The sequence below is a fragment of the Pangasianodon hypophthalmus genome, chromosome 23, assembly GCF_027358585.1.
Source record: "Pangasianodon hypophthalmus isolate fPanHyp1 chromosome 23, fPanHyp1.pri, whole genome shotgun sequence".
Taxonomy (NCBI): domain Eukaryota; kingdom Metazoa; phylum Chordata; class Actinopteri; order Siluriformes; family Pangasiidae; genus Pangasianodon; species Pangasianodon hypophthalmus.
Window position 1 is genome coordinate 15,087,824 of NC_069732.1, and position 14,105 is coordinate 15,101,928.

General features: G+C 39.3%; 1 protein-coding gene across 2 annotated transcripts in view; it reads left to right on the top strand.

Moving 5' to 3' along the window:
* The window catches only part of cacna1ha (calcium channel, voltage-dependent, T type, alpha 1H subunit a), a 48,142-nt gene that overhangs the window by 6,687 nt on the left and 27,350 nt on the right, over positions 1 to 14,105 (top strand). For both annotated transcript variants that reach the window (XM_053228388.1, XM_053228389.1), the window contains exons 4-8: positions 1,977 to 2,136; positions 2,755 to 3,058; positions 4,337 to 4,429; positions 4,523 to 5,288; positions 7,643 to 7,998. In XM_053228388.1, the coding sequence (XP_053084363.1) occupies positions 1,977 to 2,136; positions 2,755 to 3,058; positions 4,337 to 4,429; positions 4,523 to 5,288; positions 7,643 to 7,998 (1,679 nt within the window). The remainder of the gene's footprint in view (positions 1 to 1,976; positions 2,137 to 2,754; positions 3,059 to 4,336; positions 4,430 to 4,522; positions 5,289 to 7,642; positions 7,999 to 14,105) is intronic.

Genomic DNA, 14,105 nt, shown 5'->3' on the forward strand with positions numbered 1-14,105 from the left:
CAATTTTGTCTCACTCCTCGAGCAACTCAAATGGCTCGTCATTGAACTTACTTGACTTACTTGCTGTGTGCACTTTTATGACCACAATCATGTGATCAGATTTCTCTGCGCATTTTTTTTTCCTTGCAATATCAGTAGAAAAGGATCATGAGCATATTGCTAATTTGGTTGGAAATAAGCCAAATTTCCCTGTTTTCATCCATTTGCTATTTTTGTGGACAGAAATGAACATGCCTGTACTGATGTGGGTGGAGTGACGGGGGTGTGACATACAAAATCTGTCAGCACAGTGCTTAATTCAAACCAGTGTATTTTTTTTTACTTTTGGCTGAAACCTTCTCTTAGTGCAAACGCAAGAGAAATTTGGTGTGTCCTTATATCCTGTTATATGTCCTACAACCCAGCTTTGTGGATGAACACTATTAATGTCACTCCATTATAATATAAATGGACGAGTGGACTACTTCACCCAGCATCTATCTAAATACAACTGATAGACACATTTCGAAGGAACTGATTACATACCACATTTGTCTAATTTCTTATTTTTTCCATCAAATAGACAAGGCATTAGCTGTACTAAGCAACATATACACTAACAAACCAGCATCAGAAGACAGAAAACCCATTTGTTAGAGTATTGTCAGCCAGGTAGTTATTTCTAACACCAATGTTATATAAAACAATTATCCACCAATACTGTATAATGTCAATAGGATGCGTACCTTGATGCATGCTAGACATAACATATAACTGGAGCGTCACTGGCCAGACTCTGGGACAGTTTGACTGCACTGAAAAATCGCCTGGCCTTGTTCCCATAGGAAACTTGTAGGATTATTTGGAACAGCAGGTGAAATCTGAAATAGGCCACAGATTTGAGCTGAATTGCACCCAGTTAGTGGAGAAGTGTTTTAAAATTGAAAGGAGCAAGACACTCAAAGGCCAATTATTAAGAAATTACACATGCACCTAATTTCTTTGTTCAAGGAGTGTGAAAGTGAAATGTAGTCGTATTATCATTATGAAACTATCACTCCACAATGCTACACATGCTTGGTCTAATTTTAAAGGGAATTAGAGGAGAAAGGGATACCATACCATTTGATATCTTATGCCACAATCTTAGTTTACTTACTAAGTTGTTGAGGCATTACGTTTTTGAGTTGTCCCTGCATCCATCTGTCCGAGATTCTCTTTAGTGCGATATCTCCAGAGCGAATGGTTGAATGTTTATAGAATCTCTATGGGAACATCGGCGTAACCAGCAGCCGAACTGATTAGATTTTGGAATTCATTCAAAGAGGATCTTCAGTAGCTTTTCTTCCTTGCTGTTCGAAGTATATTTTAGGGGTATTTGAGGCAGTAACAAGACGTAACAGCACTTGTTGATGGTTTCAGGTTGTTGATCAGGAAAATAGGACCCAGTGTATTTCTTTATGGACCAATTCTGCTGATTTTTTTTCTTTCAGATGTTTTATCAGTTTATCAGTAGCGGTTTCAGCCTGAAGCAGGGTTTGATGGTGGTGTATATTAGCAGTGCTTTGAATTTCTTGCATGTTTGGGATCTGAAACTCTGATTGTAATAGTCAGACAGGCCCTGTGGTCTTACTACAGTGTGATTAGTTAGGCACAAAGATCTATTAAGTGTTATAACTTGTGCGTAATGCTGGACGTAATGCTGGAAGTTTGCCATTGAATATTGTGTAACGTCTATGCAGAGTACATTCCTACCCATAAGCTAAAGCCTGCAGATTCTTTAAGTGTCCCGGCATTCAATCATGTTCATCAAACAAGTCACAGATAGACTTGAGATGACAACTGAGATGATATGACACTGCCAAAAAATACGGCTATTCTTTGGCAAAATAAAAGTCACTGTTCGTTATGTCTCATCAAATTCATAGAAGTTTGATACAAAATGACTTGCAAATGCTTATGTCTCTGTGTCTCTCTCTGCTCCCTTGTCTGTGCAGGTATGAGGATACTGGTAACTCTGCTCCTAGATACTCTGCCTATGTTAGGCAATGTCCTCCTGCTGTGCTTTTTTGTGTTCTTTATATTCGGCATTGTTGGGGTGCAGCTGTGGGCTGGTCTTCTAAGGAACAGGTGTTTCCTGGACAACAACGCGAAGGAGTAAGTGCCTTTATTTTTTGTTCTCTGCTTGCTTTCCTTCCTGCTCTGTCTCCATCTCTCTGAGTGCGTCAGAGTTTCAGATGTGATCCAAAACGACAGTCAGCTCTTGCCATCAGCAATGGCATTTCAAGTGTTGACAGTCCTGTAAACTGAACATCACACCATGGTGTAAAATCGGTGTTGAGAAGCAGCCGCCGAGCCATAAAGATGCAGATACAGTACCTCTAATATATAAATACAAATGTACTTCAAGCCAGAGCAGGTTTTGATGTAATGGAACAAATTAGCACTCTCTTCATGTTTTGTCAGCTCCGTTTATCCCCAAAAGCTGATTCTGAGCTAGTGAACTTCACTGTTTGATCTCTAAGGAGCTGCTGGGCAGACTTGGTAACAAACTTGTCTCTATTTTTAACAAGCTTGAGATGATTGCATAACTACTGCGTCAAGACATCGCATTGTGGCCTTTATTCACAAATAGTTACTAATCTCCTTTTTTCTTGTCTATTGCTACTTATTTTGATATGGTCTATTTACATCTGTCCATTCTTGTTTGCCTATTTAGGTCTTTCTTATCCATGTAATGAGTGATTAAGGAAATTCCCTTTATTCTCTCAACAGTCTGTATAATCTGTCCTTCATGAGTCCATATTACATGCATGAGGACGGGGAGGAGAGCCCATTTATCTGCTCCACTATAATTAACGGCATGCTCAAGTGCACCGATGTGCCCCATTACAAGGAGGGTGAGATGGAGTGCAATCTAAATGCATCCCTTGGACACACCTTGTCTGGCCCTGATACCAGGAATGGTTGCGTGAACTGGAACCAGTACTACAGTGTGTGTCAGGCCGGGGAACTCAACCCTCACAAAGGGGCTGTGAACTTTGACAATATTGGATATGCTTGGATTGCTATTTTCCAGGTAAGTGTGTACTGATCACTGCACGGTTCAATGGTTGAAATTATAAGCTAAGCTTCCACCGAAAATAGTAAATGGCTTTTTTTTTACTGGCTACATAATGCTGTTCCTTCAGAATTAGACAGACACCTGCTGCACCAAAAAAATTAAACACCTTCTGAGCAAATGTGATGTTTTAGTCATCATTGTCCGACTCCATTACACAACTCTACAATGATTACCCTCTTTATTTGATCACTGAGATTTTGAACATAGTTGGCCATCTGTGTCTGTGGAATTGAAATGCTTCCCAGAATGTCATAAAAAGGCAGTGCATCTACTCATATATTAATTCATCATCATTTCAATCTGGCCTGCAGACCCTCGGCTCATGTCTCAGTGTCTCAAACAATCTTTAATCTCAAAGAAGATTGAATATGCATAGCCATTCTCTTGGATGGGGGTGTGAACCAGCCACGACAATGACACAATACTCTCTGTTCTCTGTTAATGAGTGTCTGACACCTGCAGGTCACTCTCATTAGTTTGGGTTTGTGGGTCTTCACTTGCCTACTTCACTGACTGGGTTACCAGTAAAACATGGCATTCTATAATAGAGCAGGAGGAACTGCCACTGTGCAAACATGGCAACATGACAGGACCTTTAGTCACACACTGGACCTCCATTAGCTGAAGGAGAGGAGAGGAAAAGCAACAGATTACTAACCAGCTGAGAAGTGTCCCACAGATAACGACGTAGGTAGTGCAGAGATTTGGCTGTGCCTACCACAGTGAAATCTTGTACAGACTATTAGAAAACAGCTGACTGCCTTTTAACCTAACTTGATTCATATCTCTTCTGGAAATTTGCTGTACACTTAAAAAGCATTCAGTCCCTGGAAAGTGGTCTATTATAACTGCATTATTAGCACACAGTATTAAATGGCATAAATGTAGAACACCCAGGAGTGCTGTCCCACATAATTGAAGTTTGTAGATGCAAAGTGCCATGGTCCACAAAACTATAGTATTCACTGTGAAAGATACTGCCAAACACCTCAGGTCAGGTGTCCTTTAGATCATATTCTCATCTGGAAAGAATTATAAAGTCATGGAAATTGTTTCAACTTTTGTAACATGAAGACACTGTTGTAAAGTTTAAGCAAGATACACACATTTCCAGAGAAACAGAATGTGTCTTTGGTTGACTTTGTTATTATATTTTAGTTTTCCTAACAATCCCCATATGATCTTGCCCATGGAGGTTAGGCACTGACTGTTTTCTATTTCTTGTCTTCACAGGTTATCACTTTGGAGGGATGGGTAGACATCATGTATTATGTTATGGATGCCCATTCCTTTTACAATTTTATATATTTTATATTGCTTATTATAGTAAGTCCACTTTTTTATTTACTATATCGATGAAATGCTTTGTGTACAGTCTATTTTAAGGCAAAGAAAGCTAATATGTTGTGCATTCTCCAGGTGGGTTCTTTCTTCATGATCAATTTGTGCCTGGTTGTGATCGCAACCCAGTTCTCGGAAACTAAGCAGCGAGAGAACCAACTGATGCAGGAACAGCGTGCGCGCTACATGTCCAATGACAGCACACTGGCCAGCTACTCGGAGCCTGGCAGCTGTTACGAGGAGATGCTCAGGTACATTAGCCACTTGTACCGTAAGGTGAAGCGCCGCGCATACCGGATCTACCATGGCTGGCAGAGCAAACGCAGGAAGAAGGTCAACCCCAACAGTGGCGCCTTGCCAGGGGGTGGAGGGGCCAACGGGCATGGCAGGAAGAAGAGTGGTGGACACTGGGCGCGTTCTGTCCACAATCTTGTCCAGCACCACCAGCACCACCACTGTCACCTCAGCAATGGCAGCCCAAGCCCTCAGGCCATAGCAGAGAGCACCGATGTTCTGGAGATGAGATTTATCACGTCGGGAGTACAGCTGACGGTGCCCTCACAATCACCTGCTGGGTTAGATCTTTCACCAGGACACCAGTCAGTGCATAGCATCTTTCAAGGTGACTTTCATGAGGCCCCGCAGATTTGCACAGGCACTACACCTGGTGTGACTCCTCTAGGGAGACTTAATGGGGGCATGAACTATCCTACCATTTTGCCATCCTTCATCTGCAGCTATACAGGCAGCAACGTCACAGCCAAAGGTAGAATCGAGGCCAACAACAGCACAGCAGATATGGTGGATCCGTTTGAGAAACTACAGCATTTCACAGGAGAGCACAGTAAGAGCTCTTTTTTCCTCTCACTCCACAGCAGCCTGCATCATGTTACACTGCCCCCGCATGAGCATGCAGCTCACAGTCGCAGAGTCTGTCAGGTAGCATTTTATACCTGTGACAGAAAACCCATGCCTCAAATGTTAATGATTATCCAAAGTGAGGCATCAGTAACTGTAGATAGCAGGGCTTATGAATGAATAATACCTATTATTCATTATTCAGTCACATCCCAATAGACTTAAGCTTTCTGCTTTTTTTCTGAAATTTTACTTACATCAGAATGATACTTAACCTGGTGAAAATATATATATCTATATGATATATTTATTAATGTAACAAAAATAAAATACTTACGAAAATATACAAATTACCAAAAGACAATTAAATATACACTGATATGCATTCACTTTTCAAATGCATTTCACTCAGAATTTCTTTTTTACTTTTATTTTGATAACACTTTCACAAATTTTCATACAATAGGTTGTCATAATTTTGCTTAAATATAAAGAAACATTCTACTTCAAAGTCTGATTTTAAGATGTTTAAACCAAACTGGAAATAATATGGATGTTCCTCATCTGAGGAAGCTGAGAAAAATGACTTGGCACTTGGAAACCAGGTTATTTTGAGAAAATGGCTGACAAACAACTTCAGAGACCAACAAAATGCCAGGGGATTTCACCAGATCTTTCGTCAAGTCGTCAAGTCTAAGCAAATATCTATACAAGTATATACACTTTATGGCCAAAAGTTCCACATGTGCTTTTTGAAGATCCCAAACCAGATTCATTCCCCACACTTTGCTGTTATAATAAGCTCCACTCTTCTGAGAAGGCTTTCCACTAGATTTTGGAGCGTGGCTGTGTGGATTTGTGTTCATTCAGCTACAAGAGCATTAGTGAGATCAGGCGCTGATGTTACAGAAGGTGAGGAGGTCTGGGGTGCAGTCGGTGTTCCAGTTCATCCCAAAGGTGTTCAGTGGGGTTGAGGTCAGGGCTCTGTGCAGAACACTCGAGTTCTTCCACTCCAGTCTTCTCAAACCATGTCTTCATGGAGTTCGCTTTGTGCACATGCGCATTGTCATGCTGGAACAGGTTTGGGCCTCTTAGTTCCAGTAAAGGGAAATTGTAATACTACAGCATACAAAGACATTCTAGACAGTTGTGTGCTTCCAACTTTGTGGCAACAGTTTGGGGAAGAACCACATATGGGTGTGATGGTCAGGTGTCCACAGACTTTTGGCTATATAGTGTATATATGGCAAGATTTAAAAATGCCTGTTTAACTTCCTGAGAAATGGAAAGTCCAAAAAAAAAAAAAATAGTGCAGTTCATTGAGTTCGGATAAAAGTATAAAACTAAAGTGCAATATAGAGTGCAGCTGGAAGCGAAAGCACCATTTTTGCCTGTGGTGCCTGGCCTTAAGCTTTAATGATTTTTATGGGCCAGTTCATTCGTCATCAGGATGAAGTGATTCCAAGATGCATACTCAACAGTACAAGGTATTACCCTTATATAAATATTTGGATTGCTTTGACTTTGTATTATTCAACACATTTGTTCCTGTGATAGTCACATAAAGTTCCTTACAAAGAATTTGTTTATTGAAGTCATGAGGTGAAACAGGATTTATTTCAGTTCCAAAATATTTCTAAACCCACCTCCCAGAAGTGTGTGTTTAAAAAGCTTTCTCTGAATGAAGAGAACTAATATTTATGGAAATTCCCTGCCCAGCCCACAGTAGCTTCTTTTTATGGCTTGACTCAACTTTGCTTCAACCCGAAAAGTGCATGCACTCTGATTGTAGTTTTCATATGTGATCATTAAACGAACGGCAGAGAGAAAAAACAGAGAAACAGAGAGACAGGAACAGGAATAGAACATCACAGACAGGGTTGTGTTCTCCATCAAAGCTCATCTGTGTATGGCTGCCAGTCTCCATGTCTGAATAACCCCTCAAGTGTATACCTGTTCCAACTTGTTTTATTGGATTAATTGACACCTATGCATTTCCTTGAACAGATAACCTAAAAACAGGCCTAAAGTTGGTGGTGATGACATGTTGTCATTAATCCAAAATCAAGTGCATTTTTGGTACAAGCCCAAGGGACCTATTGGAGTCTGTAATTGAAAATGGATTGCACGCACGTTGGTATCTGCTGGAACAGTACATACAGTACACACATGAGAAAATAAGGAATAGTAGGAGAAATGGTTCTAACCTGAATGTTCATCATTAGTAACATTACAAACGCTGCAATATTTAAAAATTGAAATGAGAGACCTTGCAAAAAAAACTTGATGATGACCCTAGATATATCTTACTGAGATTTATAAGAGGCTTTTCTCCTTCAGGTCACAGACGCTTGATGCTGCAGATGGCAGGCGTAGAGCCCACTTCCCTGCTCTTTGAGGTTCTCGGGTGCCCATACTGTGCCCAGGCTTTGGAGAACATTGACCTAGACTTGGCTGACTCTGAATGCTCCCAGTCTGAAGGCGAGGTGGTACATGAGTTTTCCCACAGAGGAAGGTTTAGAATCGGACACTCTCATCACCACAAGAGGCTTGAGGAGCGCAGCCGATTGACAAGATGCTGGGAGGACTTCAGAGACAGGATGAAACGCATAGTGGATAGCAAGTACTTTAACCGTGGGATTATGATCGCCATCCTCATCAACACATTGAGCATGGGAATAGAGTATCATGAGCAGGTGAGTGCCAGAGTGGCTCTCTCAGCTTCTTTCTTGCCGGTGCCCGTTGTCCTGGAATACCTGATGAGGGATCCTGAGGTGACTTTTGCACATTCTGCTTATCTGTTTCACATATTGAGTTGTCAGTGTAAGACTTTAAGATAGCGCTAACATTACTATAGTAGCAATTGTGAAAAAGAAAAAGAAAAAAGTCAAGGGAATTAAGACCCTTGTCTTCAGAAGTGAATTGGAATGTGTGTGTTTCATGCTATGTGTGTGTCTGGGTGTCTGGTTTCTATCAAGGGCTGAACAATGTATTTCACAAAGGTATGGCACCTTATTGGTGTACACAGAGGGATTCGTTAGTTATTTCATCTTCATTCATAAACACTAGAGAGGGTTTCATAGCCTTATTGGGCTAAAAGCGTGTGTGGTTATGTAACTGTGCGCAGTGCTGCACTGCCTCTTCACGATGCACCTCCTCTCGCTGTGCTATGGCCTCATTGCTGGAGAGTGGGGATCTCTCTAACTGTGATGTTGGCAGGAGGCTGTGATTTGAGATTCAACTGATCTGAACAAGATCTCAAGAGAAGGGGTGTGTGTGGATGTTGGACATCTCGTAACCTAGTTACAAAATGTGATTTGCTGCAGTTGTTATTGTGTGGAAAGCTTAGCACCGGAAATAAACACCACTGCCAGTTTTCAGAGAAAGCATGAAGTAGACTCACATTTCTTTCTCATGCGTTAGTGATATTTAGAAAACTATTCTTGACATTTTTTAATTGTCATTTGTTATGCATCTGATGAGTCAGAGTTGGAACATGTATGTTTGATATAAGTAGGAGAATTGCTGCTGTGCTGAGGAAATGGTGGTCGGCTACATAAATACTCTTCTACTGCATAATTTAAAAGGCCGGTCTGCAGTCGATGTGTGCATAACCCCTTTTAACTTAACTGCCTTTAATGCTCTCTGATTAACCTAGACCTATTGTTTTTTTATGGGATTTGCAAATGCTTTGATCAGTTTCATAGACTGAGATTAAGAAGGATTTTACACAGTGACTCACCACAGACATCGTGCTTTACACTAAAGCTAATTCATGTGCAGGAAACCAGCCCTGGTTGCATTTACTTTGGGATCTGTGCTCAATAGTCAGATTTGCCGCACTGAACAGGAGTCATAAGCTAAATATGGAACACATTTTTTGGCACTCTCAAGCTAAAAGGTATAGTTTTGCTTGGGGCTGAGTATAAAAAAATCTTAGTTGTGTATTGTAGGCTGAATTTACACCTCCCTAATCACAGTGGGAGAGATGTAATTGGAGTTGAGGTTTAGCGCTATACAAGTCTGTAACATAAAACCTGTCAGGACGTAATAACATGCTGCGAGGCAAAGTCCGTCATCTATTGTTGTCTTTTGGAGCGTTTACTCCACTGCATAAAAAAAGACATAATCATAGCTTGTGGTCATTTTATCACCCTGTTGGTGTATTACTGTCACTACTAGAGAATACTTGATTTTCACGTTAAAAATAGAAACATTTGAAACTGAAACAAGAGAATCTGAAGTGTCTTCTCATGTAGAGAGTTGGAAATGAAAGAAAAGTTTCCATCTATAAGGAACAGTTAATGGGCTCTAATTTGCCTGGGTGTGTTTTGTAAACTGTGTACAGTATTGTGTACTCTAGTGAGAGAACAGACATTGCATGTTTAGATGGAGTTTTGGAAGAGTTTTTGGAAGTTAGGAAGAAAAGCAAGCTTCAAGCAAGGTTGTTCTTGCTTGTAGGCTAAGGTACTTAAGAAATTTAGAATTCTGTCCCAGTGCCTATGTAAAGGTATGGATTTGCAAAACATGTTTGCAATAGTGTATGTCATTAAATACATTGTTGTATTTAATGACATACACTATTGTATGTCATATTGTAAATCAGAAAAACTATGGCCATAGATTTTCATGCTTTTTTGATTGTCTAAAACTGGGCTTTTCAAAAGTCAACAGATTCAAACAGCCTTCCTGAAAAAGAAATATAATATTAAACCCTGATCATTAATATAAGAAATTCATGGTGTATTCTTGGAATGTTTGTCATCAACTTTGGGGTGGCAACAACCCTCTACTTCGTGTCAGGTCATATCACACCACCCTGTCATGGATTGTTTTGGAAGTTTTCTTATAAAACCACATCCAGTCATGTTTATAACTTACTTTTTTTTATGTAATATATGAATCATGCTCAGAATTCTTTTTTTTTTCCAAGTATTTTAAATTATTTAGAGGAGAGATTTGAAACCTCCCAAATTCAGGTAACTAACCAGTGAACAATAGTCAGGACAAACGATTGTAAATGTCAGAATTCATTTAAAACATTTGTTTCCAACCCAGTGTGCAGTTCCCGTGTGGAATAACAGTCTAAGTGTTTGGCCTGTCATCATGAGATTGCTTCTTTGACGCAATGATGCAGAGGGTTTTTTTTGTCCTCTATACTTTATTGAGCAGAGCACGCTAGACACTCAATGTAGAGTTCGTATAAACTATAGGGCAATAAAGAAAAGGGCAACTAGCACTCTCCTCCAAGCACATCCAGGCATCCTGTAAAGATGAGCAGCAGTTTAAAAAGATGTAGTAGCAGGCTTTACATGTCCCAGAGGAATTAACCTTCACACATTGGTAGTTTTCCTGTGAAAAGGGGAGAACTGGTTAGATTTGGTGATTATTTATTTTGTTATTATTATTTTTTAACTATGCTCAATTTGTACATTCAAAACAGTCATGTAAGATGAGTATATTCAAAGCATGTAATAGCTTTACTTTCAATATTTGTCCCAGTTTAGGTTGAAGTGAGTGTAACCATAAATATTAGACATGTAACTGAGTACAAATATATTATATTGTTCTCAAAAGTTATAGATATGAATAGGAGGATCACTTTTTTTTTTTTTATTTGAAAGCTTGTCATAAAGTTCATTGGGTGTGTTGCTGAGACTAGAGATCAGGACTGGGACTTGGAGCTGGGACTGGGACAGGACTGGCAGTAACATGAATGTGCAGCAGTCCTTAGTAGCTGCTTGGTTAAGGCTGCAGTGGTTTAAATTAGGCTAGCAGATAGGGAAATAGAACCAACTAAATTTGTTACTGACAGGTACGAACAAAGCTTAATAACTGTATGAGCTGGATTAAAAACATTGTGTACATCTCTAGTTGAGCTCAATAATGAACTTGAGTATGAGGAATGAGTTTGAGGAACTGTGAGAGCCAGAATTCACAGAGCATACTGACAGTGCCTGCATTTCCACCTTTTTTTTTTTTTTTTTCGGTGCTCACTGGTAGTGGTTTATTTTTAATTTTTAAAAATTATTAAAATAAAGATACAGATACAGACAATTGGAACACTAAACACTAAAAACACTAATTGGAACAGTAAAGCTCCCTGATTAAAAAAAAAAGAAAAAAAGAAATGTCATCGAAACAGCTTCTTTCCACTGGCAATTTCTGTTATTAACCAGCATTCGATAATCGGCAAACAAATAATTATATTCCTGGATACTTGTATATTATTATTATTATTATTATTATTATTATTATTATTATTTAAATTTTTTAAATTATTTTACAAGTTAAATATTATTGTTATTCTACACGTTATTAATAAATAGTGCTATTTATCAATATTTATTAAATATATTATTTATTAATATTGACATTACTATACATCATTCCACTCCACTTATTGCACCCTGAACTGCATCCAGCTGCTATTTCTACCTCCACTGTAATGAAAATTACAGCTGAGCCTACCACTTCTGCTTAAGGTGAAATATATGTATATTGGGTGCAATAATTGTATAATAGGATGGTAATTGTGATGTGTTGTCTATGATGTGTGTGTTGACTGTATCGTGTTGTGACCAAACACCAAGAAAAATTCCTAATACATGTAAAGGTGTATGGCAAATAAAATGATTCTGATTCCAGACAGTTACAGATATACTGTAGATAGTCTCATTGTCTCTCTAATAAAGTAAATAAAGGAGTAAACTTTAGATATACGTTCAGTACTTAATACACATGGAGTAAACCTTTTAAAAGGGGTATATTTTACAGTTTATCCTTTACCTTTTTCCAATTTTTTTTATTGCTGTATTCTAGTGCTGGCTACAAACCTATCATTAAGAAACAACAGAAATACAATTGTAATGCTTCTCTAGATACTTAATTTACTTCAAAACTTACTTCAGTGCCATACCCATAGCACACTTTCTGTAGGATGTCAGGCACAGAAGTCATTGGAGCATTGATGATCTGTGTGGCACTTTCCTTTGCTCTGTCTATACGTAGGTGAAATGATGGCCACTCACTACAGCTCCAGTGGTCTAAAGTCAGTCAGCTAATCATATTTACCTGGTGCCAGTGAGTGGATCAATCAGCATCACAGCATTATAGCTGAAACTACGTGCATTAGATTACTCAGATGTGCATTGAACCAGAGAGTTTGTTTGTTTGCACTTAGCAGGACTGCTCTCATCTCTGCCAAATGTCAGGGACGTTGTGAGCAAGCTTTATGAGCACCGGGGATAGTGAACAAAGCTGGCGTCTTGCAGGGAACACATCAAGTCTCATGGCTCTTTTTAGTCCAGCTAGAGATCAGTAACACATCTTTATCAGTGGTCTCTTTATGACTGCTGCTAAGCGCATTGTTGCATTATGTACACTTAGAAGTTTTACAGCGTTGCACATGTATTGTTTATGTATTATGTGCTTAATGGAAAGATTCATTAACATGCACTTTTGCAACAAAATGCTTTTTCTGTCCCCTGATGATTTATGGTCTGCTTTGCGTAGGGCCATGTGATATGTGGTACATGTGCAGGGAAAAGAATGGTCTGTGTCGGACTCCCCCAGGAATGATCCCGTACAAGTGTCAGCTCATAATGTGCTTCTCTCTTCCCCCTGTACTCCCTCCCATCCTCCTCTCCTCTCTTTCCCACTCATCTCTTTCTCCTTCTTATCCCTCCCCTGTACCCTATCCTCCTCTCCTTTCCTCTCGACTACTAACATGAGGATCTCTGGGAGCTCTAGCCTGCATTTTTCATAGGCATTGTTTTTCAATATCCACCCCCTTCTGTACAGCGATTGCGCCTGATGCAGCAGCAGTGGGATTTCGCAGCTCTGCACTCAGCCAGCACGGACCAATTTGAGGAAATTGAGAATGCGCTTCGATTTGTGTGTGCGGTGTAAGAGGCAACATCTAGAGCTGAAAAGGAGGAAGCAGAGATATGGCACTGTTTGATTTTGTAAACAGTAAAACAATACAGAAACTATCATCAGATGGAGTGCCTGTTAGTTTATAGTGCTGAATTAAGGGTTATTGTGAGGGATTGTCATATTTAAACTTTGAAATATAGACACACAAAAGCACTATCTAATTATACGCTAACATTTTGGCCTCACAGCCCTTGCCAAGATACCAAGATATAAATGCACACAGAGCTTATTTAAAGACCAGACCCTCACTTTGTGTCTATGGTCACAAAACAATTATTTCAAAAGAAGTCTATATGCATATCTTACTTCATTATATAAATACAAAGAGACATTTAATTAATGCAGTCTAATAAGATGTTATGTTCATGTCCATGTCCATATAATATTCCTGTCATGATTGCTGTCATGTGATGGACAGTTGACTGCAGAGTGTATATTAAAGTACACCATCAAATTCAGAAGTAACTCAAGCAGAAGGATAAAGTACCAGTAAACTGTGCAACATATATAATCCAGCAGGGCATAAACAAGATACAGGCTACGATTTGTACACTTAAGAGCTCAGGCAGCAGTAAATAATGACATAATCCATCACTGAGGTGTTTCCTGTGTCACCGTTTAGTGAAGTAGTGAATGTTGCTCCCTTGAAACGCAGAGCTTGAGTAAGCTCTTATACATTTTAAGTCGTGATTACCATATATATAAAATTCTAATATGAAAACCTATAGTCAATTTGTATAGCTCTTTTAACAATGGACACTGTCACAAAGCAGCTTTAGAGAAATATTTTCCTTCTGTAACTGTGTGCTATGTGGTCAAAAACTGTGAATGTGTAACCAGGAAATTCATTATAGTTTTCACATGA